Below are 27,079 nucleotides of genomic sequence, written 5' to 3'. Positions count from 1 at the left end.
CTCCCCTGGCCAGGAGTGAGGAGTGCTGTTTTCACAGACATCCCCCTGGCTGTGAGGGGAATGTGCTGTTTTCATCACCACCACCCTGGTCTGGAGGGGGACAAGCTTAGAAGCTGCCTGCAAGGAAGCTGTCTAGATGCCTCTGCAACCTGGCCTTGAGTGTGAATTGCTGGAGCTGGAGCTGTGTTTTGTTCAGTTACGGACAACCTCCATTCCCGAAGTGTCTGTAACTCTGAAGTTCTATTGTATGTTGCTCAGGGGTGTGTGTTTTTTTCACACTCCCGAGTGACATAACTTTTGCTGACATAAGTGGTAGTGTAGACATGGCCTCAGAGGCAGTGGCTAAATCGACAGAAGAATTCTTCCATCATCCTAGCACTGTCTACACCAGGGGCTAGGTTGGCATAGCTACATCTCTCAGGGTGTAGATTTGTCACACCCCTGAGCGGTGTAGCGAGGCTGACGTAAATTCCCAGTGTCGACCAGTCCTCAGTGACCCACCTGCAACAACTCATGAACAGGCCACTGGGCTGTATTGCAGCTCAGTTATGGAATTTATTCTAGCGTGTGTGCAAAATCTATATCCAAACAATACAAAAACTAACGAAATCCAAACAATTTCTTCATGTTGATTTTTTTACATTTTATTTGAAAGCAGCACACACTCTCAGACAAAATGCATATAACAGTACTTAGTGGCAGAGGCAAGAGTCCATTAAATAGGTGAGGGGAAAAGTTGTATATAAAACTACAAAATATCCATGTGCTGGGGTAGTTTTCCAGCACTTATCGCCAATGCACAATGAATGAGCATGTAGGGAAGAATCCCTTACAGAGAGATCATTAAGCTCATATGCAATATATACAGTAAGGGCCAAAGCTGAGATTATACTAGAGGATGCTTGAGCCTACACAGGAATCTGTTGCTTGTTGAACATAATTTCATACCTGTTCTGCACAGATACAGAAGTCCTGAAACAGCAATAATGTGGGGTGGAGATACAGCACATTAGCGACAGAGTTGTGGAATTTGTGAACTAGCTTATTCCAGAATGAGAGTTTTGTTGAGTGCTTTCTGCTTCATTTTCTCCATGTGTCCTTGCAGTCTCCCTCTGAGTTTGCTATTCTGGGATTGTAAATACCAATCCAGATGGTCTCTCGGGTCTCTGCAGGAGATGGTGAAAGTAATTTATATTTATAACAACTATTATATAAAGGTGATAAAACCAAAGAGAGAGCCATTCATGGCAGTGTGTCATATTCACTCTTTTTTTAAGGGCAGGAGATAACTTTAGTAAGGTCTATATAAGTGCTGTTGTACATGAATATATGCAATATTGAAAAGGGTAACAAGAACAGCAAAGGTGGCATTCCTTCTGAGCTCAGGTAACTGCTGACTGGGGAGCTAAAGACTTACCATACAGTAAGAATGTACTAGGAGCAATTTCAAGAGTATTTAGAAAAATGTAAATGGTATAATCCAGTAAAACACACACACACACACACACACACACACACACACACACACACACACACACACACACACACACTAATGCTAACGGGCTTTCCAGTGAGAATGCCAGGGACTTCCACTGGCATTGAAAGACACTGAATTGGGCCTTAACTGTTTGTTAATACAATCTTGGTTTCCCCATCATAGAGCAAAAGCAAATAAGAAACTTTTCCCCAAATCTGTCACGCAGGACATGCTAAATACAGGTTATGGCTGTATTACTGCCTACTGGTTGTAGCAGCAGCCACTGTCTTCTGTGTCCTCTTCCCTCTACATGGGGATTGTGACCTGTGGATTGGCCAGGCTCTACCATTTTCCAGGCCTGTCCTCAGTCCTCTGTGTAGCCACGTGGGGAAAGCAACTGTGGGCAACTCAGCACTGGGCTGAGAATCACAATTTTTCATATTTATTCTGGTTGTTTTGGCCATCAAACCACAAGCTTCTCTGCAGCCAAGACACAGAGCCTGTATCATTGCACAATAAAGTGTCCTGAGAGTAAATTCAAACTCCATGTCTTATCAGCTCCATAAAGAAGCAGCTTCATAGAGTTTAAAGTCAGAATGGGCTATTAGATCATCTAGTCTGACCTCCTTTATATTGCAAGCTATTAAATTTCACCCAGATACCCCTATGTTGAGGCCAGTGACTTTAGGGAGACCAAAGCATTTCAGTCCTCATAAGACTAAGCTATTGTGTGTCCCAGCAGAGAACAGGAGAGACCAAGGTGCCAGTAATGCCTGAGGCTCCTGCAATGGCAAGGAATTGATTAGCTGAGATATACCCAGATGATCCTAGCAGGTGATCCATAGTCCAGGCTGCAGAGAATGGTCAAAACCCCCAAGATCCCTGCTGATCTGACCTGGGGTAAAATTGCTTCCCAACCCCCAGCTAATGATCACTGAGCAAGACACAGCAGCCAGGCATCTGAGAGAGGATTCCCTGCTCTAGTCTACCCCATCCAGTACCCCACCTCCTGTTGTGGCCAATTTCTGATGCTTTAGAGGAAGGTGAAAAACAAATCAAACCAAAAAACCCACAGCCATGTTGGCAAAGAGATACCCTAAGAATGGCAAGCGAGAGCGCTATATTCTGTAGTAGATGTAATCACTGGTCTATAACTAATGCTAATGAGAGTTTTGTAATCACCTGCAAAGTAATCTAAACAACACTGCCTCCTCTGGCTAGTGCAGAAGTACCCAAAGCTCAATGAACAGAACATTTCTAATGTAATAGTCTGCTCTGTTCAATAGAGGTTCTTACACTGTGTTCACTACTTTAGTATGTAAGTGCCTTTCAGTTATGCATCAAACTGTGTGACTAATACCTGTCACATGTCTGTTCTTTCATCCGCTCCCCAGGGGGAGAAGTGTGAGTAGGGAGTGTTTTGTTTTGATTTTTTATAACACACACATGCGCACACCAACCTGTTTGTTAGATAAAGCCAGGTCAAAGAAATGTGCTCTGCACTTAGAGTGAAAGGGGGTGAGGTCATGGTCTTTGGTCCCTTTGGGAGTTCATTCCAAAGCTGTAGGCCAGTCTGTCTCCTGATCAAAGACGTGTTTAAAGCCTGGTGGTTTTTTTTTTAGCTTTGTAGAAAACAACAGAATTTTAAAAGACTGAATCTTACAGTCACACAATCTTACCCAGAAAGAGGAGACGAGGTATCCACTATGTTGCTGGAAGCAAGTTTAACATCCAGGGGTGTATCGCTAGGAGAAAAAGGCCATTCTTTATTAACACAAACTATTCCAGATCCTCATGTTCTAAACAACACAGTGAGAGGAAACAGAGAAAGCAGTACTGAGACACATAAGTAAACCCAGGTGTGTATGTACTATAAATTATCGTCAATTGACACTAAGCTGCAGAGATGACAGTAATTATAGTTGCCATAATGCTTGGCATTTATATAATGCTTTATGGATGATACGCTGCCTACAGGGTTTGGAAACTCAATTCCTTTTCAAATTCATGGGAATTAGATGACTTTGAAAATCACAGCTTGCAAATTCAAAGCTCTGGATAAGTTGATTTCTCAACAGCTTTGTGAGGGAGGCAGGTAAGCCTTATTACCCCCATTTTACAGATGGCAAAACTGAAGTATGGAGAAGTGAAGCAACTGGCCCAAAGCCACAGTGAGTCAGCGAGAGAGCCAGGGTTAGAACACACGATCACCTCATGCCATTTTTCCAGACCACTCTGCCTCTGGCTTAAGACCCCTACCTCCAGAATACCGTGCTCACCATCATATTTTACCACCTTAGCCCTGTTCACCTTCCCTGCCCTTCTCAGCCCCCCTCACACCCTTTTACACCCCCACAGGTGTGCTTACCCTCACTTATCTCCCCACAGAGTTGCTATCTAATACATCTTGAAGCCAGGAAATAGAGTTAGCCATACTTTTCCCTCACCATCTAACCCACAAAACTCCTGTCCATTCCCCAGAGCACTCCCCATCCCCTGCCAGCCAGCCTGGCTCCCCAGAATCCCTGAGCTGAGCTATGGAAGCAATGCAGTCTAGCAGTATTGGAGAATGGAAGTCACCAGCAGAACTTGACTGGTCCGTTTGCTTTTCCTTGCAGAGACCAGGTTATACCAAAAAAAAGGGAATGGCTCTTTGTGTTTATAAATGTGACATTTGAAAAGCAGCTTGTGTGTGAGACACCATGGGAATGACCAGGGCCGTCCTTAGGCATAGGCAGAATAGGCAGCGGCGTAGGGCCTCACACTGCCTGGGGGCACCACTCTGCAGACAGCCCAGACAGTGTAGAAGCAGGGCTGCTGGGTCCTAGAGAGAGCCGAATGCAGCACAGTCTGAGGAATGGGATTGGCTGCTGGGGTCTCTGGGAAGGGGAGGGGGTGGGAGTTGGGAAAGGAGCTCACCTGTGAGTGTGACTCTTTCCCCGCGGCTGAGGTCAGGTGAGGCTGTGGCTCTGGAACCAGTATCCTTTGTTGTCTCCATAACATCCATTCTTCTCCTCCCTGCCCCATGGAGCACCCCCTCCTTTCTCCCTCCTCCCCAGGAGCACCCATCTCTCTCTCCTCCCACCCCTCCGTCAGGGCTGGGTTGGGTGAGGTGCTGGGGGTAGGTGGGGGGAGGGGAGGCTGGCTGCTTGCTGAGGAATGAAAGTGAAAGTAACTCACTTACTCGGCAGGCAGCCAGAATTGGAATGTCACACAGGGCTTGGCTGGGGTTAGCCAGATGTGTGACAAATCGGGATTGGGGTAGGGTGAGCAAATATCCCTATTTTATAGGGACAGTCCCAATTTTGGGGTCTTTTTCTTATATAGGCTCCTTTTACCCCCCCACTCCCTCCCATCCCTGTCCTGATTTTACACACTTTCTGTCTGGTCACTCTAGGTGGGGGTAATTGGTGCCTATATAAGACAAAGTCCCAAATATCGGGACTGGCCTTATAAAATCAGGACATCTGGATCTGGCCACCCTAGCTGGGGAGTGCCTCTCCCCCGGGCTGGCAGCTGCCAGCGATCCATCTCATCCGGGAGGAGCTGCATAGGGCAGGATGAGCTGCTGTGGCTCCATGGGTGCCCTGTCCCTGAGATCAGATGCTGTGCTAACTTCACCATGGTCCATAAGGCTGGTGGTGGTGCCCATTGGCGTGTGATTGGACCTGAGGGTTTGCTGCTGCTGTTGCCACTCTGCACCCCAAGAGGTGAATTTTGGGGTCCTGCAGTTTTCCACCTATCTCCTCCTCTACTGCAGCTGTTGGACCAGCGGGCTGGGGGGTGAGCCAAGCATGAAAGCAGTACTGTGTTGCCATTTAGATTGTCATTTAACAACTTTGTTTGCCAAAAATTCTTGCTAACAATCCTGAATCCAATTTCAATATTATTTAAAAAAAATCAATATCTTAGCCAAAAACAGAAAATTAAGTTGTTGACAATTATTAGTGACAGGTTTGGTTTGAGGCAGGGAGTGGGCCAGTTTTCATCAGAGAAACAAAAAATGTTGACTGACTTTCCTATAGCCTGTTACTCCTGATAAGAGCCCTCCAACAACTGTAATATGCTCATCTCCTTACTAGTGTATAAAGCAGGGGTCGGCAACCTACGGCACACGTGTCAAAGGTGGCAGGTGAGCTGATTTTTGATGGTATGCAGCAGCAGGCTGAGCGGCTCAGCCCATCACTGCTCTGGGGTTCCGGCTGCTGCCCTATTGCCAGCTGGGATACCAGCCATCGGCCCCACTCAGCACCTGCTGCTGGCCTGGGGACCCCCAAGGAACCCCAGGCTGGCAGTGGGCTGAGCAGGCCAGCTGAACCACTCAACCTGCTGTCAGCCTGGGGTTCCATTCACTCAGCTGGCAGCGGGCTGAGTGGGCTGGTGGCGGGCTGAGCAGGGCCAGTGGGGGGTTGAGTGGCTCAGTCTGCTGCCAGTCTGGGGTGCCAGCAGCACTCAGCCTACTGCTACTCCAGGGTTCTGGCTGCCGGTCCTTTGCCAGTCAGGAGCTCAGCCGCCAGCCCCACTATGCCTCCTGCCAGCCTGGGTGAGCAGAATCCCAGGCTGGTAGCGGGCTGAGGGGGGATTGGTGGCCGGGATCCTGGCTGGCAGGAGTTGGTGGTCAGAACCCCAGACCAGCAGCGGGCTGAGCGAGGCCTGGGATCCTTGTCTAGGGTTCCAGCCACCAGCCCGCTGCCGGTTTGGGGTTTCATTTACTCAGCTGGCAGTGGCCTGAGCAGGACCGGTGGCCAAGACCTCAGATAATAACAATAGTTTATTTATATAATATAGACATAGAGAGAAACCTTCTACAAACGTTAAAATGTATTACTGGCACGAGAAACCTTAAATTACAGTGAACTTGGTACACCACTTCTGAAAGGTTGCCGACCCGACTCCTGGTATAGAGTGACCATATGTTGTACTAAGATTCTCCTGCTTTTTTTTTTCCCTGTGAGTCAGTATAACTTTTGCAAGCCCAGAAGTTGGGCAGCCAATGTTTTACGTTTTCACAATGTTTTCTCCAACTTTCATAAAGTAAATACATAGTTAATATGAGTTAAAAAGGCCAGGGACACTTCTTTGTGAAGAATCTGTACAGCAGATCATGCCCATAGACGATCCAGAAAAGAAATTTGAGGTTGAATTTTTTAATGTTGTGATGGATAAAGCAGTATCTGCTGTTGATGAAAGGTTTAATACCTTGCAAGTACATCATGAACAGTTTGGATTTTTGTATGACATAACTAAATTCAATGAAATAGGAAAACAAGAGCAACTAATGACAAAGTGCAAGAACCTAGAGAGCCTCCTGAAGCACGGTGATAGTTTTGATTTAAATGGACTTGAACTGTACGAAGAATTGAGTACACTGTCATCAATGTTGCCACATGCAAAATCAACAATGGACATTGTACAGTTTATTCATACCCGCAAACTTGTTGACATATATCCTAATGTGTACATTGCCACTCGTATTCTACTGACAATTCCTTTAACAGTAGCATCAGGAGAACGGAGTTTCTCAAAACTAAAGCTCATTAAAAACTATCTCCGCTCTACAATGAGTCAGGAACACTTAACTGGTCTTGCTATTCTTGCAATCGAACAAGACACGACTTTCTCTTTGTCATACGATGACATTATTACTGATTTTGCAGCCAAAAAAGCCAGAAAGATTGCTTTTAATTAAAAACAAATCTTTGTTTCAATACCTCTTCATATAAATTTCCAATAAAATTTTGATAAATTAAAAAAAAATTTGCATCATTCTGTCATCAGAATTTTTTCTATAGTGCTGCTTCTTTAGTGCTAGTCCATTAGCATTTCAGTGTGCTTAATTAAGTTAAACTGGTTTTAATAACGTGAATGTGGCAAGTTTTCCAATACTGTAAGCTTATGTTTGTGTTGCTAAGAGCAGATCAGGCACAGGGGCACCAGTTTAATAATCTCGCCTAGGGCACCATAAATCCTAAGGCCGGCCCTGGGAATGACTATCTGTGGGAAGCTGGGACTCTTTCGCGGGGGAAGTCTAAACAAACATCACCATCCCAAGGGAAATTTCAAAGGACTCATTTCCTCTGCCAATGTCAGTAAATATCTGACCAAAAAAAACCATTATAGAAAATTCACCTGGCCCAAGAAGAGCGAGTGCGTTTTATTTTGGAGACTAAATTCAAATCTTAAAGCGTGAAACAAATGGATTCAGTTCCGCTCCAAGTGCGCGATCTGAACATCATCTTAATGATGGCACTGCTAGGGGACCTCAGCAATGAGCTTGTACATAAACCTAAACAAGAGAAGTACCCTCAAATTCCTTGTCAAGCATCTTCCCTATATTTAAATAAATATACATTTACCTTCCCTCTCTCAGTGGTTTACTTTTGACTTCTTCCCCTGATTCAATCTGCGGAAATTCGGCTTTCAGCATATCCGGAGTAAGAATCACTTTTAACTCAGCTTCAGTCTCACTGAAAAATGAATATGTTGAAAAACACTTAGCTTTTACCTATTATTATTTTTTACCTGTCTTATATTTTTTAGCTTTGGAAAATAAAAAGATGTGTTATGCGACAAGAACCATCTGTACTTTTTTGTTGCTCTGTGAGTGTTTTTATACACATGCTATATGCACACACACATACACACATGGGTGCTAAAAACTCAGTGCAAATTATATTAAATAAATAATGAGAGGAAACTTACCAGCCAATTATATTTTCCTTGTCTCTCTCTGGTAAGTCATCCAGCATTGGTGGTACCTCTGTTGGAAGCATATCTAAATTGTAGGGATCACTACTGTGGAAATGACATAATCATATGTTTGAGATGAGAAGGGTAGGGTAATGGCACATGATAAATATGTTCTGGGGATCTTCACATTATAAATATTCTGGAAAATCCAGATACTTTGGAAAGCAAATACATCAGCTACCTATAGACCACGGGTGGGCAAACTATCGCCCCCACCTCCAGCCCGGCCCCCGAGCTCCTGGCCCGGGACGCTGGCCCCCGGCCCCTCCTCTGCTGTCCCTCCTCCCCCGCAGCCTCAGCTTGCTCGCTCTGCTGCCGGCGCAATGCTCTGGGTGGTGGGGTTGTGAGCTGCTGGGGCAGCACAGCTGCAGAGCCTGGCCTGACTCGGTCTCTGTGCTGTGTGGTGGCGGCGGCGGCAGCATGGCCCGGCTCCAGTGCCGCTAGCCACTGGTGCTCCAGGCAGCTCAGTAAGGGAGCAGGGGGCGGGGGGGGGGGGGGATAGTGGTCAGGGGAGTTCAGGGTAGTGGTCAGGGGGTGGGAGTGTGGATGGTGGTCGGGGAGGAAACGGGCTTGAATGGGGACAGGGGTCCCGGGGGCCAGTCAGGAAGGAGGGGGGATTGGATGGGACAGCAGGAGGCAGTCGGGGACAGGGAGAAGGGGTGGTTGGATGGGGCAGGAGTCTCAGGGGGGCTGTCAGGAATGAGAGGAGGGGTTGGATGGGGCAGTGGTGGTCCGGGGGGCAGTCAGGGGACAGGGGTCCCAGAGGGTCCATCAGGGAACACGGGAGTTGGATGGGGCAGGAGTCCCAGGAGTGGGGCAGATAGGAGGTAGAGGCCAGGCCACGACCCGCTCCCCTAACTGGCCCTCCATATAATTTATGAAATCCGATGCGGCCCTCAGGCCAAAAAGTTTGCCCGTCCCTGCTACAGACACGAGTCAGCACAGTACAATTTTGTTCTTTAAAGGTTAGATCCAAAATTGGTAACGTTAGGCACCTGAATATATATTTAGGCACCTAAATAAGTAGCTTGATTTTCAAAGCAGCTGCATCTCCCATTAACCTCAATGGCAGCTTTGAGTGCTCAGCACCTCTGAAAGTCAGGCCATCTATTTAGGTGCCTTAGATACCTAACATTAGGTTCCCAGGTTTTGAAATGGTCATAGCTAGGTTTTCAGTCAGCTGTGAGTGTGTTACACTGCTAATGCAGATAGCTATAGTAGGTACTAAAGACCTCGATTCAGCAAAGCACTGAAGCATGTGCTTATTTTAACCACGTACTTACATTTCACTGGCTTCCAGGGGACTTAAGTACCTGCTTATAGTTAAGCACATGACTGAAAGACTCCCACTGACTTCACTGGGCTTTTGGTCCATGCCCTGCTGAACAGGGATGCATTTAAGTATGTTCTGAAATGGGGCCTAAGTGCTATGCTCCAAGTGAATTAGTGTCACCCTCTTCCCCACTGCGGAGCTAGAACTATGGGAGCAGGGTGAGTAAAGCAAAGCTGCTGTGACCCACCGAGGCAGTGGGGAGAGGAGGGAGAGAGATGTTACAATCAGATGCCTGTGTCTTAGATGTCACGTGTCCTGCTCACGCCTTCACACATGCAGGGTATGGAGAGCTGAGTTGCTAGCATCTCCCCCCAGTGCCTGGGGCTGAAGTGGAGAACAGTCTTAGTCCATAAGGTCGCACTTACAGGGCTAGATTCTGCACCCCCCCCACACTCACACTGAGCCTGATCCACTGCCCATTAAAGTCAATGAGAGTTTTTCCACTGGCTTCAATGGATTGGGCCCAGTGAGTAATAATTTACTCTGCACATAGTCCTCTGTTTCAGTGGGACAATGTGTGGAGTTAGTTACTGGTCGATATGAGCAAGGGTGGGAGAATATGGCCCGGAGTGAAGGTGTTTGATGGTCAAATTCTTTCTTACCAATGATGCATCACTGTGCTTGCCAGGGTGGGAGCATTAGACAAGGCTGAATAAACCACTGATGGGAATCGTCTCCAGTACGTTACTCCTCGAATGACTTCCTGAAATGACAACAGTCCCAGTGACCATGCCGGTAAAATGCAATCAGTAAAGAAAGGAAGGGTGGTAGAAATGCGTGCAGGAGGGAATGCCTTGCTTTGCTTGGTTAAAGCCTGTGTTTACTGAGCTTCAGTTCTCTTCATCTGAAAAGTTACTGGCTCCACTACAGGGCCCTGGAGATGCAGTGAGGGGTCAAAAGAGGGAAATCGTGAGGCAATCCTCAGGGCTGCTGCAGAAAGGACGTGGAGAAGCTCTAGGGAGGAAGAAGCTTCAATCAATGAACAATCACATTTACCAATAAATGCTAATAATCAACTGCGTATGCCATTAATAGCGTAACACATCTCCCATTTGGGTTAATTGTTTATGTTCTATTTGAGTCTACAAGGCAAATTCTCTGCTGACTTACACCCTTTGCAACTAATATTTCGCCGAAACCAAAAGCTGTACCTTGTGATGCAGAAATTTCTTTTGTGTAATTGGAATGCTGGATCCTGTGGGATATTCTTTGGTGAATCTATATTTTGGATGAGGGCAAAGATGATACTCAATGTTTGTTTCTGAATAGTCCAAAGGCTGCATACAGACATACAGTCCTGGAGTAGGATTCTGAAAACAAACACAAAGAAGAGATTTAAAAAAAAAATAATTCTGAGCCCTTTGAGCAAATCTGTCACTGAAAAAGTCAGTTCTTGTCATTAATAAGAAAAGGATTCCCAGCTCAACCTCCACCACCTAGAGCCCACTTTGCCTCTTTAGTTCAACTCAACACCTGATCTCACCTTCCTCCCCTCTACCCCAGGTCCAAGTCTGTCCTATGATCCCCTATGGAACATGGCTAGCAACAGACACTACCTGGGATCACTTCTGGCCCATTGATTTCACTGGGAGTTAGGCACTTTTAAATATCCCACTAGGCATCTAGCAGTGTCTTTAGGCACCTAAAGACCTTTGAAAACTCACCTATGATCATGGACACTATAGAACACTCTAAGATGGATACACAGAACCCAAGGAGCATTCCTCCTCCCCAACCCTTTCTCAGTCTGCCTAAAGACCATGCAGAACTGCAGACTGTGAGTGCAGGAGAACTATGCCAACCCTATCCCACGTAAGGAGGTGCACGATGCTACACAGGGGTTGGAGAGGAGGCAAGGCTATGACCCTCCTCTCTGCTGACCTGCAGATGAGCAGGGGACAGGCTGCAGCCCATACAGAATGTGGTCGTGGGTGTGCTGGGGAGCTCTGGATGTCATTCAGCACTTACCTGTTGCTCCCTCTGGAGGTGGGGGAGTGTGGCTCTGGCACCTCCATAGGAGGGCTGTGCCCTACAGCACCATCTAGCCCTGTGACACACAGTTTTTATATATAAACCTAAGGAAGGTAATTGTCTTCCAATTCCTAATCAATCCTGCAACAGTCTTTGGAGGCTTTACTAGAGCTGAGTTTTACTTACAAATATGCGAAGTGAGTGACTGTCTGGAGCTTGGAGTAACGCTTTGGGAGCTGCCAGGTTTAAAAGGCTCGTGGCCCTTTCCAAGGATTTCTCTCCTGGGTGTTTGTGTAGATCTTCCTGTGGCAAGGGAGGACTGAGCTGTGGCTTTGGAGAAGTTACTACTGAGATCAGCTCATCCTGGAACAAGTCAGAAGACAAATGTTTTCAGAGTGCAGAGGGAGTTTTGGTGTAAAATATTGTGGCAAAATGCTATGCAGTGAAACCAAATAATGGATGTTGGTTGACTTGTTACCTTGGCTCCCTGCTTTAATGGTCGGGAAAGATTTTGAGGTTTATAACTTGTTGATGCATAGTGTGTACAAAATGGCTGGTACCCCATAACGCTGAAGTGCTGAGGAACCTAGGTACAAATGAAGATGACTTATTGTAACACATGCATATCGAGGTCAGTGTGTTCTAACTTTCCAGCTCTAACATAGACACTTCACATGTTTCTTGCTGTAACAGATGCTTGGACCATCATTTGGTGACAGTGACATATGATGAAAACTTTGAGCAGGAATACTTAAGCCCTGTACAGTCAAATGAATTTGTGAAGAAATGTTTTCATTCTAGATGTTTTCTACAAAGGATCATGTGTGAAGTAAGCCCAAGTCATATAGTTTCTCAAAGGCTGTCTTCAGTCTTACGATTCAGGAAGGTGAGAGAGCAGAAGAGCAGAACAGTGGAGACACCATCCACTGGGGACACAGAACCTCATACCTATGATGTAGTCTTCATCAGCTTGGTGAGCATATGAACTGACACTCAATGTGGAGAGTCTGACCCTGCAGATCCTTACTATGTCACTAGCCCTTTCCCATGCAAATAGTCCTATTTAAGAAGTCATAGCAGTTGTATCAGTAAAAGTCTGTCTGAGGTGCAGTGGCTCGAGGAGGTCACACACTAGGGTGGTGCACCTCTGTACTGCTCCCTATTGCCAACTTTCCATTAATATCGCAAATGAGTCCACGCATTTAGGGAACTAACAAAAGATAAATCCCACAGTCCTTACTTGGGCAAAACTCCCACTGACCTGAATGACGGGCACTACACAAAATGCGGCAGCGTATTTCTTATGTCACACTGACCCTAATGAAAGAAAGCAATATGATACAGATGAGTGACTAAGCTGTATTGTCTCACCTTTAAGTCATAGAATGGGTGAATGTGCTTGACTTTCATGTCTAAAGACTTGACAGGAACTGGACCAAGACCATCGGGAGCCTGAAACAATACAGTATTTTAAGACAACAATATACTGGGAATTTTCTTTTCCAGCTGAAATAAGTCATCAGTCCAGCCAGTTGGAAAAATAGGGAAAGAATTTTGGAAACATTTGACTAGCATTTTCTTCCTGTCTTTTTGGGTTGTTGAAATTTCAGTGAATTTTTTTCTCCCCGAAAAAAATCAAATTTCAGAAAATTTCAATCTGCTCCAGCCATCACTGCATTATTATGAACTTGAGGACAGTAAAGGGCAGTTAATAAAATGTAACACTTCATTTTTTTTCACTATTTTGCTAGCACTTTTAATAAACTTATTGTCTGAATTAACAGTAGTTGGTGTTTTGTTTTTCTCATATAGCCACTATGGTACCTAAGGAATTTCACAGATGAATTCTCTGAGTTGGCATCAGCATTGATTTTGGAGTCCTCATGGATTATGGTTTGTTGGCATTTCAATGTGCAATGGTCCTCAGCTCAGATGGGCGCTCAGATGTTCTGGAAGTTAAAGACTCTTTGGGCTTTAACCCAGAAGCCTAGGGAAAGCTGTAATAGGTCTAGCCATATGCATGATTTCCTTTGTTTGTTGTTTGAATACATGATGCATAAGGCTACGTTTATGTCATGGAGGTCATGGAAGACACAGAATCTGTAACTTCCAGAGACCTCCGAGACATTCTCTGCTTCAACCCAAGGAATTGTGGGACTCTGGAGCTAGCAGCCAGTGGGGCCCTGGCAGGGTTCCAGCGACAGGTGACAGCCTTGCGTGGGGAGAGGTCGCCTCGGATGAGCAGCTGGGGGTGTTCCAGACAGGTCACAGCTTCCGTGAATTTTTGTTCATTGCCCGTGACATGTCCGTGACTTTTATGAAAAAAAACATGACAAAATCTTAGCCTTAGTTATGCTTTTAGCCCTTTAGCACAAATATTTGTAAGACAGCTACCACTGTAGCATCTAAATAAGGGGAGAGTGAGTTTCCAAATGGATAGAGCACTGGACACAGGCTAAGGAGATGTGAGTTCTATTCCTGCCTCTACCACTGGCCTGTTGGATGACTCTTGGCAAGTCACTTAGTCCCACAGTTTCCCCATCTGTAAAACTGGGATAAATATACTAACTTTCTTTGTAAGCGCTTTGAGATCTACTGATGAAGTGGGCTATATAAGAGCTTGGTATTGTCATTAATAAGTATCCTGTTAGATAGTTTCACCACCTCTTTGACTCTTTGTATATGGGGGTTAACCTATATCAGTGTCAGAGCTAGTCTGTTTCTTCATGTGATATTGTTATGTATCTCTTATCCCATGCACCCTGCAAGATCAGTCTCTCCCCTGGAGGAATCCTGCCAGTTATGTGCAAGAGGACTCCATTTGTGTGATTTTTCATCTGTGTCTGTGTCTCTAAAGCAATTTAAAATAAAGGGCACATCTTCAACTACTCTTGAAATGGAATAAAGGTTCCAAGCCCAACTCTACCCTTACTTATAAAGTTGCAACTCCCAGTGAGGTCAATGGGATCTTTACTGTAATCTTTAAAGAATCTTACACAGTGAAACCTGTCTTAAGAGACCCCACAAGTGACGAAAAAAAGCAGGTGATTAACAGAAGTTGCAGATGATCTAAAACCTTTGGTTCATATACAAACAGTGTGTAAATCCATTCAATGATTCTGTATTGCAAGGAGCTCCAGACCTGCTGAACCATACAGACAGTTTTCAGATACAAACACATGATCTTAGAACAGAGCTCTCTAAAGAGTATTGGCCATTAGAGAGCTCTTTGTATTTGAGGACAACAATTAATATGAGAAAGGGAAATGATCTTTTTGTTGGTCAGAATGGTTAATGCACTGATTCTCTTCTATAATGTGCAGTGTGGGAATTCATTCTTTCTAGGAAACGAGTATAAGGCGTGTTACTAAGTGATACCGACATTTGGGGATATTTTTAGTACTCTTACAGCCACTTATCTCATTCTGACTCTGCACTGTACTGTGCTAGGCATTGTTCAGAGTTGGGAGATCATACAGAGTGCATATTTTAATGTAAACTTCAAAAACATTGAGGAAAATTATTGGGCAATAATAGTTTTTAAGCAGCTGACTAGGGCAAGGACCTTGCCTTCATATGTATGTAAAGTATGTACATCTATGGTATTATAAAAAGAGCCTGGTATTTGGTATAACAGAACTAATACCATGGTGTTTATACTTCCAGGGCCAGATCCTCAACTGATGTACATTGTCATAGTTCCATCAACTATAGCAGCTGAAAATCTGGATCCAACCTTTCAGGCTAAATTCTCATTCACACTAATGCTGTTTTACCTTACTCTGGGTATCATATTTATACCCACTTCAGGTAAAGTGGCCTGAGCGTAAATGAGAATCAGATCTTTCATTTCTAGTAACTGATTTGTTGCCACTATAATCAAGGGACTTACCAGTTCATCAGACCACTGAGGTGGATGGTAGGTTGGGAATCTGAAAGGTAATATGCGATCTACAGACAAGTTGAAAGCAACGCTCTTATGCTCTTCACCCGTAGCTGTTGAGCTGATGATTTTCAAACTGCTGTTTTCTGCCATGTGGAGAGAAAGAATCAAGATCTTGTAATAAAAGTTAAGATATTCTCTCAAAACAAAAACAAATCACAACACAGACTTTTAACTTCTTCCTAAGTCAGGATTTGCCTAGCCATTTTGATATAAATTGTAAGGTATTATTTCACAAGGACTCTAGATGCCACATTTAAGAGTAGACTTGGAAGCATTTGATTTTTATTGGTAAATGTTGGTAAACATGAATTTCACCAGACAAACACAATCTGAAAAAAATATTTCCATCAATAATATTCTAAAATTTACAGACAGGAGGAAGAAAAATGCTGCTTGAGAACATTATTAGTTTGATTTAAGGATATTTACTTTGTATATTTTGACCAGTGATGTTGACAATTTGTATTTTAACATTTATAAAACTTTAACTTTCAAATCTGTGCCTACTGTCATTAAATAGTTAATATCTGTCTCCCCCATTGTCTGACTCACCCCCATTATTTCCCACAACTGCGAAAATTAAAATTGATAAAACTAAAAAAAGGTAACAATAAACATTGACATTATCCATCAAAATGATAAAATGACAAAAATCTAACTCTGCCAAGTCCATTTAAGAGGAGGCAGGCACAGTACTGGGATTGCTGGGTCAATTCAATAACAAGCCATTCCCAACCTGCTCTTCTCTAGCAGCAGAATTTTTGCCCACTTGTTTCCCTTCTCTGCAAAGGTTGTCTTGTCTGTTTGTTTCTGCTCATGCTGCAGGACATATATTTAAAAGTCCACAGATGCACCTAAGAATCCTTTGCACTGGCTGCCACAGCACTTCAGCTTTAAAGCACCAATGAAATTACTGTGATGGGTTTTGGGGAACTGGAATTGCCCACTGCAGAAAAAAAGAACTTCCTTTGGGAAAGGAAATGACATGGACAATGGACAAGGTGGGTTGCCAAACAGGGTGGGTAAGCAGGAAGGAGAGAGTGGTGAAGGAAGAGACTAAAATTCCATCATCACTTAGGACATCAGTGCACCCCAGGGCTGGCCTTGTCTTGGACAGCTCAATGGTTTATCAAAGGCTTATTTCATTTCCCCATTGTTATAAAATGAGTAGCGTTTCGGTACTACCGCTTCCATTTTACTATGAGGAAATGATCCACTGCTGTTCTCTGCTTATCAAGAGCCAAGACTGATGTCACATAATTACTGGTAAGCATCTGTTCAGAAACAGTGACAGGAGACAAAAGGAGCGGCACTGGATGGATGGCTTTGTACTTTCTGGTCCCACCCCGGGTTTTACTGCACCAAGTTCAAGCATCCTGACCTCATCACCCTCAAGATCCTTTCTCAACTCTGTCCCTCCCTTTTTGTCCTTGCTCACCTCCTCTCATGTTGCCTTCCGGCTCTCCTGCTCCACCAACGATACCAGCCTTGTCCACCTTTTTGCCTGCTTCTCAGACAAACATCTCCACACCTAGCACCCTACCCCTTATGCACGGAACACCTTCACTGAGCTGATCCCTAAGGTCAATGCCGTCTCCCTTTCAAGTCCCTCTTCAAGACCCACTCCTTACTTGATGCTAAAAATAACTGCCCAGCTAATAACAGATAAGCTTTGAGGTTCTCAAGGATCGTTAAGGTGTTTTTTAATGCCGGTAAATAATGTGTATCAAAATCATACATATTTCAGCTATACCCATGTCCAATTTCCATCACAAGATTGCAGGCTCTTGGGATTGTCTTTGTAGGTGTGTGTGCATGAGCTATGCCTAACACATTGTGGGTGCTATTGGAATAACCGCAATAAACTGAGATAAGCTAAAATGCAAATGTCTTGTCCTACACTTTACCTGATACAGAGCTTTCTTCATCACTATGCTCTTTGACGTCCCTCTCTAGTCCACGGAACAAAAGTAATACACGATTTAGCCGCCACTGAATCAGGACCTAGGATAATTATTTAAAGTTTTCAAGTTAATATTAAGTTGAATACTCTATTGACATGCAGTACTGACAGCTTTATTTATTCCTCACAGGTCACTTGGACTTCAGTTGAAAGGAGTTTTTTGATGTACTGCATAATTTTTGTCCCAGGGTATTTCTGTGTGTTTGGGTTTTTTTGGAAGTGTGGCAGGATGCATGTATTTGCTGCATATATTTTGACTAAGAGAGGTAGCTGTACTGTCAATTTAAATATAGATTGTAAATATAAACCTTCATCCTGTAATAGGATCTATGTGAAGGCAAAGATCTGCCCATGAGGATTCTGTTGCAGGACAGGACCATGGATGTGTTATTGCCCCTGTAGAGCAATGAAGTCTTAACATGCACTTGTGTACACTTTACACAACATTATGAAGTAGCAGCATGGAGTCATAGATTTTAGCAACAGAAGAGTCTATTTGAGCTCCTATATAACACACATCATGGGCTTAAACTGCAGCAAGGGAGATTTAGGTTGGACATTAGGAAAAAGTTCCTAACTGTCAGAGTAGTTAAACACTGGAATAGATTGCCTAGGGAAGTTGTGGAATCTCCATCTCTGGAGATATTTAAGACTAGGTTAGATAAATGTCTATTAGGGATGGTCTAGACAGTATTTGGTCCTGCCATGAGGGCAGGGGACTGGACTCAATGACCTCTCGAGGTCCCTTCCAGTCCTAGAGTCTATGAGTCTATAAGTTCACCCAGTTACCCATGCATTGAGCCTAATAACTCGTGTTTCACTAAAGCATACATTTCAGCAAGGTATCTAATCTTGAGCTGAAGACATCAAGAGATGGAGAGCCTACACTAGCCATTGCATTTGGATTTATGGGAAATGAGTGGTAGAACTACAGGGTAATATTTAAATCCAAACAGATAGCTTTTCATTGATCTGATTTTTAGTTTCACAAAAACATTTTTCTTCAAATTTGGTTTTGCAAAAGTTATCGGTTTGTTTGTTTACAAATTCTAAATTTGGAGCCTTTAACATTTTATCTCCGTTTAACACTGATTTATTCTAATAGTGGCTTATGGATTATTATTAAACCCTTTGTTTTCTGGAAAGGCTGTGGCACATTTATGACAAACAGTGAAACCAATGGGCTAAATGTGTAGGTTCCTTGAAGACGGTAAACTAAATCGGTGTTTTTTTGTGTGTGTTTCCCAAGACATGTTGCTATTACACTGCATTTTGGTTGTTCACGTTACCCGGCGAGCTGCTTGTTGAAATCGTCTTAGAATCCTGTGTCTGTTGGCCCAAGGATCGTTAAGGAGGAGGTCAAATTTGGGCTGGACACTTGGACACTGCAGAGCACACAGAAAGTGAAAATGTAGGTTTTAATTGTTTTAATTAGATAGTGGAGGGATATCTAGCATTCATTCCATGGACTGAATCCATACAATATTTTCTAGCATTGAGGTTATACCATCTAGAAATGTCCAGTCAAATAATAAACTAATTCTGGTCCTAGGCCATAGCACACTCTCAGTTTTTAAATTGAAATTCTCATTAATGGGTTAATGGGAAGCCACTGTTAAATATTCAGAGACACAATATACTCTCCTGTTGTGCTAGTGTAAACCTGAAGAAACTCCACTGAAGTAAGGCAACACTACATAAATGTAACCAATTAGTGGAACAATAGGGGTGAAAGTGATGGGCCAGATCCTGATCTCCTTGATATCTGTGTAAATCTAATCTAACATCATTTATCTTATGGATGTTAGGGCCAAAACCTGGTCTCATTGAAATCAATGACAAAACTCCTTTTCCCTTCAGTGCAAGCTGGTTTGGCCCTTACTCCAGATATAAACTGGTGGAACTGAGATCAGAATTTGGCCTGATATCCTATTGTAGATCCTACAGATACAGATACCCAAGGGTAATGACATTGGCTCAGTAAATTCACCATAGGGCGAAACATTTAAAGAAAAGGGTGTGATCAACCAGAAATCCTATAGGTCCAATGGTAGTGAGCAAATTGCTCCAAGGAGAACCTTCATAAACAAGCAACCTGCACACAGGTTGGGCCTACATGTCATCCTTTATAGCAACAGCAGTATAAAAATTACAGCAGATGCATCGGCCTGCATATTTGTGCATGCAGTGTTTCCCACACTGTGCTGTACTATGTATAGAGTGAGCAGCTGGTCCTAACATTCTAAAAGTAGCACTGAAAATGAAACACAAATATAAACATTTTAGAGATCTCAAATTAATAGGAAAAGCAAATGATGCAGAACAGCTAGGTATGCGGTATTAGCATAATAGCCCATGTGGACGTACCTGTTCAACAGCCCGGATACAACGTCTGAAAGAAACTTCCACTTTATTCCTTTGAAATTCTCTCTCTATAATGGGATCTCCCCTTTCGATCTGGTTTGCCATCAGTGAGAAGGTCCACATTAGTGCAAAGTATTCTATATGCACTTTCGTCACTTATAGTTAATCACAGCTATAACATTCCACTTACTTAATCACAGCTATAACATTCCACAACTAAACTGGTAGACAAAATGCAGACTTGATACATTTCAGGGAGATGATGATCACTGTACTTTAGAAAGTCAAACTAAGTAATGTTCTGACTCTGAAGTCCCACTTCTGCAGCTACTATGGCACTGGAACATCCACTGAATTCCAATGCATGTAAGAGTCTGGGAGGACAGGTCCCATTTCAGGATAAGGGTTGGGGTCTGGGGTCAGACCCCCAGCATGGTCGGGCATCAAGGAAGTGAGTTGCACCCACTCTCTTCTCCCATTGCCTAATAAGAACAAAGTACCCACTTTTCTGTGCAGCAGAGACCAACCGCTAGATGGGCTACAAAACCAACACAGCAACAACTTCCAATCCTCAGAAGCACTGGACCAGAGAGCTCCTTCATTGTCCTTCTGCATATTGGCTGCAGTTTTCCTACCTTCTGTAACCTCCCACTCTGTATTTCATCTGCCACTCTTTTTAACGGTACTCTTTCTATAGAAATCTTTCACATCACTGTTCAATTAGTAGTTTGTGCTGACATCACTTAACTTCACCATGCTGTAAAAGCCGTTCATGCGATTGGACTGAACGTTGATTCGTGCCTTTTAATTAATGGTTCCACTTTTCGCCAGGCTACTGATGTTTGACTTTTCCATTGCTGCCATTTGGTTACCTTGTCCTGTCTTAAATTCCTCATTGTCCTATGAGTAACTTCCTCTGCCATTTGATTTAATGGTACCTTTTGAGTTGCTTCTCACTGCCAGCTGATGTGACTCTCCCTATCTTGTTTCATTATACCACCTGGGTTTGTCTTCCTGATCCTCATTTCTGACCTCTCCTTCTCTCTCCTGTTCTCTTCCCCCATCCCAATGCCTCTCCCCTACTGTCCCATCTCTTGCACATGGCTAAATCCTTTATTCCCCTCCATTCCAGGGCCATCTTCTCCTAATCTCATGCTCAACACTGTTTCCCTAAATCAACTTAAATAAAACTTTTGAATGTATTAAACATTAAACAAATACATATAAAAAAAGAGTGAAATCCAAAAGATGAACATGCAGCTAATAAGGCATCCTTATTTTATATTACTGTATGCCTCATTTTACTTCCTGTTCCTCCTTTGTTTTAATTCATAGTTGTGCCTGACGTTAGGGCATGAGCCTGCAAACACATATGTGAATAATGTAATCACATGAGGAGTCCCATTGATATTCATAAAAACAGGAATACTTGTGAAACCTGTCAATTGATATTCATGTGAATAACGTTATTCCTATCTGAGAGCGTTTACGGGGTGGGCTGAGGGCTCATAGGCTGTAAGCTTTTTACAGGCCAAAGGCCAAGTTTTTCATATGTTCTGTGCAGAGCCATGCACATACAAGGCATTGTATAAATAGTAATAACAATAATAAGGGTTGGGAATAATAGGTGAGGGAATTAGCATCATTAACACTGGTATGTATCAACCTATTTAATAAAGCCAGCAGCCATCTCAAACAGGGTATTCGTTCATTAGTCAGTTTTATTTAGTCCAAAAGTATAAATCTGATTTAAAAAATGCAGAACAAACAGTGAAGGCTAACCTTGTATTTCTCGTCTTCCTGCTGTCGTTCTTCGATAACCTCTCTCTTAAATTTCATAGAAACTGGATCTTTACCTGTATGAACCTGCCTGTATTTACAGTAGAGAAAAATCCTTGATGCAGCATGCTGTTTGCTTTATTTAAAAGATAATGGACCTAACAGCCCTCTTTCTAAGGCTTCCATCCAGCAAATCCTTTGATTTAAATGGGACTACTCATGTGTTTAAAGTTAATCATGAGCTTAAATACTTTGCTGGATTGGGGCCTTACACGCTTTTTTAAACACAAGTGTAATTCCACTGACTTAACTCAGTGTGTGTTTGATTCTATACTCACTGAAGTTAATAGCAAAGCTCCCATTTACTTTATTGGTGCAGGATGAGGACAAATGAGAGTGGGATCTGGACTGTGTTGAGCAGCTTTCTTTCTGAGTGGCAGTCAAAATAAAATCACTGTGCTTATTGGCTACTACTACTAACTACTTATCAGATTCCTCTCAGGAAATAGAATGTGAATAGAATAAAAGTAACTCATTTGTTAAATTAATCTACCATGATCAGAAATGGTGGTTTTAAGCATGAATAAATTTTGCTTGCTTTATTCAGAGAAGTCATATTTAAACAAATCTTACTGCTGTCTGTTATAAAAATGAATAATGAACACTCACCACTTAAGTTGATTTGCTGCTTCTTCCTGAATATCTTGTTTGACTTTTAGTTCAAATACAGCTTCCTTCATCTGTCTTGTTTTTGCACCTTCATTACCTTGGTACAGGACTGTGGACAAGAGCAGATAATTATTCCACCACATCTCAAACCAGAATTCTGTGTAAAATGAAAATATATTTTTGATGGGAAAACCTGACCGCTGCAATAATTAATCAAAAGAAAGGTTAAGGTGACACTTTCTTCAGAAACTAGGGTCATATTATGCCAGCCATTTTGAAGCCAAGCTCTCCATCTGAAATCATCATGGAGTTCTGTTAAAAATTAAAAAGCAAGATAAGGCCCCTCAAATTTATTTTATTCTGGATTGTTTCATTACGTTACCTTCTTTCAAGTGTTTAATCTTTAATTTGCCAGGCTCTTGAATCAAAACCGTTGCGACAGCATAGGGATTTGACAAATCTGCTGGGAATCGCAGGTTGTGGTATTCAATCTCCTGTGGGATAAAAATTAATAGGAAGAAATAAATTGTGTGTGTGGTGTTTAGGTATAAGGAATTGTATCAGCCCCTGGAGGTACTTTTGGTTAGTAGTTCTCTGTACCTTTACTTTCTGAATTTGGCTGGATTGTGGATGCTTTAAATGGTCTTTTCTCCGTACCACTCGTTTTCCTAGTGACACTGTTTTCTTCTCCGAGAGAGTTTTATGTGTTTTAAATTCTTCCTTTCTAGATTTCAGAAGAAAAGACACAAATTTAATCAGTATTCTGAGAGTTGAGTAGGAGCCCACCACATGCCTGTCTGTGCCTTATAGATATACAAGAAGATTGTGATGGTGTCTCTCAAATTACAATGATGAGCACGTAACTTCCTAATCTTGCTACTTCACAATTCCCAGGAAGGATGAGAGATGTTCCAAAATATCTTATTGCCCCCTTGCTTCTGAAGGCCTTGGTGATTAGAGTGCTGATTGCATCTCAATCGGTGGAACAATATGTGGTGGAATGCTGTATGTTCATTAAAGTTTCACTTAATGCAGTCTAGTTGCACTTTAAGCAGAATGATGTGCAATCAAGATATTTGGTGCATTTGAATAACACAATCTAAGTAGCATGGCAAGATAGCATGAAATCTTGTTTCATTAAGGTATTTTTAAAACAGAAATGGGCAAAAATATTCAAAGATAGATAAATCAATCACACATACATTAAACCCACATGGGGCGTTGATGTTCCTGTGAATACACATACATAGGGTTTTGAGTTAAACTGTGCAATCCACAACTGCATTTTCATCTGTGCTGTTCCATATTCAAATGGTGCATATTTAACAACCACATCCATTTTCCCACTGGCTGGAATTATTCCTGTACATGGGAACAAAATACATTCCATTTACACTGAAATCATGGGAGCACTCTACTTCTGAGTAAGCCCAATAAAATGTGCTGAAATGGATCATGACCTACATTTTTAAGAGTAACCAGGGTTTCTGGGTGTCCCAATTTAATCCACGCATGTGCTAGAATCCTAGTATTAGTTTAATCTGAAGGTAAGAATGAAAATCCATCCAAGTCAAGTAAACTTTAAAACTGTTTCACTGTTAATATGTCAGAAATAAAGGCTAGATTATATTACCCTTAGGGCTGCTCTTCCCTGGGAAATTAGGTCATGTTAGAACATGACCTTGAGGAGCCATGTTAATTAAAATGTTAAACATGATTTAGCAGTTAGTGTATACAGAGACCTTCAAACTTAAATGCTCATGGGTAAGCCTTATTGGAAACAGAGAGTTAAGCATGTCCATGACACCATGTTTAAAAAGGGTAGTCCCATTTATATCATGCTTAATATCATGTTAACTAACATGACTCCACAAGGAGTGTTCTAACATGACCTAATTTTGTGGTGGAATGAAGCTTTATGTTGAAGAATAATTAGGTAAATTAAGCCCTGGTCTACACAGGGCGGGGAGGTTTGATCTAAGTTACGCAACTTCAGCTACATGAATAACGTAGCTGAAGTTGACGTACTTAGATTGACTCACCATGGTGTCTTCACCGCGGTGAGTCAACTGCTGCCACTCCCCCATCGACTCTGCCTGCACCTCTCGTGGCGCTGGAGTACAGGAGTCGACGGTAGAGTGCTTGGGGGTCGATTTAGCGTGTCTAGACTAGACGTGATAAATTGATCCCCGCTGGATCGATCGCTGTCCACCGATCCGGCAGGTAGTGTAGACATACCCTAAGAGGCATAAGGTACTACTCAATATGGGCAAGGATATCAAAGTCTGTCCCTAAATTTGAAAGATGTTTCCCTTTACTCTTCTGTAAGAGCTAATGTTAGTACAAGAAGATGAAAATTTTCAGTTGCTGTCTGTGCTTCTACCCACTTAGCTCTTACTATCTTCTTACTGTCATTTTTTCCATTTGCAAGGACAGAGAAGCTGAGGATACTAAGTCTGTCCCTTTGGATTTGGGAAAGCAAGACTTTGTTGCTGTCATATTGTAACTAATGAATATTTTGGATCTAATTCTAGGAATGGAGAATAGTTTAATTCTCCTGGAATTTATTCTACACAGCAGTGCTGGGAACAAATCCAGACCATCTGTTACATTTCCAATACTCATTTGTCTGACATGATGCTTTCTTCTACTGGAAAAAGATGTAACAAACAAGTGGATAACTAAGTAAAGAAGAGAATGCTCTTTTGTTGGAGCATCATGTAGATCATTTAGAAACGAGAAGCTCTAACTTTCCTACCTGCCTAATTGAAAGTGTGTGCAGAAAGTAGCTGTGACACTACACTGTGATTCAGATAGTCTAACTTGAAGGAGTTAAGTGGTATCTCCTTCCTATTGTTTCCATTGATGAGTTTTATTAAATTGAATATTTAACAAGATATAGGATGTCATTCATATCACAGTATAACGGGAGATGGGTATATTTTTCAAAAGTACCTAAGTGACTTAGGAATCTAAGTCCCATTTTCAGAATGACTTAGGCACCGAGGGCCAGATTTACAAAGATCTTTAGCTGCCTAAAGATGCACATGGATGCCCAGCGGGATTTACAAAGGCACCTAAGTAAGTTAGGCACCTAAGTCCCATTGATTTTCAATGGGAGTTGGGCACCTAACCTGTATACATGCTTTTGGAAATCCCACTAGGTGCCTATATGCATCTTTAGGCACCGCTGTATATGTAACTTCACACTACAAAAAAACTAGTTGAGTGTATGGTATCGTTGTCTGACTCATAACGGTCTGCCTCTTCTGCATATGCAGATACATGAAAATATGTGACTAAATGACATCCAAATGCTGTGTGCTCAGCACCTGTCTCCTGTAAAACCCATAGTGCCTGATTCTCAGTTATGCTAGGCCTCTTTATATGGCTATAGAAGTACAAAGTGGTGCTGAAGTGGCTCTAAATTACTCTGCCATGATGCAGCTATATATCACATGCAGATTATATAATGCAGTCATCTATCATATGCAGATCACTAGATTTGTTACTGACCCTGGAATATTAATAATCTTATTAGTTTTTTCTGATATTTTTAATGAAGCAAAGACCAGCATGGCTGCCTTTTTGTTAGTTTCTCTCTGTCTCTCTCTCTCTCTCTGCATCATCAATAATATCAAACGCCATGTGCTAAGTTGCACCACTGGTCTTCATTAGTGGCTAGATTTCTTGAGCAGGATGAGCTAATTATTTGTTGGAATTAGCTGTGTTACACCAAAATGGTGGCTATTAACTACTCTGAAAATTTGCTTTAGAAGACAAACCTTCCAGATCCTATTCATGTCTACATCACCCAAAGAGACTTGGGTCTACATCAACCACAGAGGACTTATGCTACAAAGGAAAGATATATACTACCTGCATAACAGTTTGACCTTCCATCAAAGTTGCTTGTTTGTTTTTCTATATGCATGTGTGGGGCTATGTTTCAACTGCACAGTCTGGGTTTAACTGCAAACTTTTGGGGGCAGGGACTGTATCTTCTAATGTGCATTTCAGAACATTACTGAGCACACAGTCATAAATAATAGAACTCAGCAAACTATTATTTGGATGTTTAGAGCTTTAAACAGATGTGGTCTACCTGAGATTGGCTGAATGGTAAAGGCTTTGTGAGGCTGAATGTAATCGATATGGAACTCAAACTCTATCGGACAGCTGCACTGCAAAGGGATCACATATTCCTTGCTGCAAAAGAAGAAAGGAAGAATTGTGAAAGAAAAATTAGTAATAATTATAATCAGTGACTACAGACTCACATCTGGAAAATGACATTTTCTCCATCTGGAGCATGTATTGCAAGATATAGGAGTCATGGAGATGGACTACCTAATTTTGATAGTTACACAACAACTATGTCGTTTTAGAACACCTTCAGATTAGAAAATGAGAGTATAATATTGTCTTAATTACTGTATTGCTCTCCATCTCCTATACTTAGTTTCTCCTACGCATACATTTAAATTAATCTAATATAATTTTAAGAGATTAATTATTCCTGTATGACATCACCTGTATGTTTTACAAACTGTACCATTTAGTAAAGACTAACATTCAAATTTAGACCCACACTGGCTATACAAACAGAAATCAGCCCTAGGCTGCAGCCATCATGGAAACAGAACAAACCACACGACATATGTTAGGTATGTTGCACAATGGTTTATTGGAAAGCACTCAGATACTGTGAAGATGAGTGTGGTGTAAAATCTACGTAGGACAGAATCAATGAATGTTATTCTCCTACCTACTCTTGCCTTTGAGCTAGAATCGCAGCTGGAATTAGTAACAAGAACCAGGTAGTGT

General features: G+C 42.5%; 1 protein-coding gene across 3 annotated transcripts in view; it reads right to left on the bottom strand.

Moving 5' to 3' along the window:
* Nucleotides 1–632: 632 nt before the first annotated feature.
* The window catches only part of CFAP221 (cilia and flagella associated protein 221), a 35,043-nt gene continuing 8,596 nt past the window's right edge, over nucleotides 633–27,079 (bottom strand). For all 3 annotated transcript variants that reach the window (XM_030580948.1, XM_030580946.1, XM_030580949.1), the window contains 19 exons: nucleotides 26,358–26,461; nucleotides 23,455–23,614; nucleotides 22,853–22,976; nucleotides 22,635–22,746; nucleotides 22,253–22,361; nucleotides 21,587–21,674; nucleotides 19,808–19,897; nucleotides 18,730–18,825; nucleotides 17,385–17,481; nucleotides 15,424–15,560; nucleotides 12,903–12,983; nucleotides 12,010–12,117; nucleotides 11,718–11,894; nucleotides 10,712–10,870; nucleotides 10,163–10,263; nucleotides 8,180–8,272; nucleotides 7,834–7,944; nucleotides 3,157–3,222; nucleotides 633–1,166 (listed from right to left, as the gene is read on the bottom strand). In XM_030580948.1, coding sequence (XP_030436808.1) covers nucleotides 1,043–1,166; nucleotides 3,157–3,222; nucleotides 7,834–7,944; nucleotides 8,180–8,272; nucleotides 10,163–10,263; nucleotides 10,712–10,870; nucleotides 11,718–11,894; nucleotides 12,010–12,117; nucleotides 12,903–12,983; nucleotides 15,424–15,560; nucleotides 17,385–17,481; nucleotides 18,730–18,825; nucleotides 19,808–19,897; nucleotides 21,587–21,674; nucleotides 22,253–22,361; nucleotides 22,635–22,746; nucleotides 22,853–22,976; nucleotides 23,455–23,614; nucleotides 26,358–26,461 — 2,137 coding nt within the window. In that variant the 3' untranslated portion in view covers nucleotides 633–1,042. The remainder of the gene's footprint in view (nucleotides 1,167–3,156; nucleotides 3,223–7,833; nucleotides 7,945–8,179; nucleotides 8,273–10,162; nucleotides 10,264–10,711; nucleotides 10,871–11,717; nucleotides 11,895–12,009; nucleotides 12,118–12,902; nucleotides 12,984–15,423; nucleotides 15,561–17,384; nucleotides 17,482–18,729; nucleotides 18,826–19,807; nucleotides 19,898–21,586; nucleotides 21,675–22,252; nucleotides 22,362–22,634; nucleotides 22,747–22,852; nucleotides 22,977–23,454; nucleotides 23,615–26,357; nucleotides 26,462–27,079) is intronic.

Source organism: Gopherus evgoodei, chromosome 11, assembly GCF_007399415.2.
Source record: "Gopherus evgoodei ecotype Sinaloan lineage chromosome 11, rGopEvg1_v1.p, whole genome shotgun sequence".
Taxonomy (NCBI): domain Eukaryota; kingdom Metazoa; phylum Chordata; order Testudines; family Testudinidae; genus Gopherus; species Gopherus evgoodei.
This window is presented reverse-complemented; position numbering and strand designations above follow the sequence as displayed.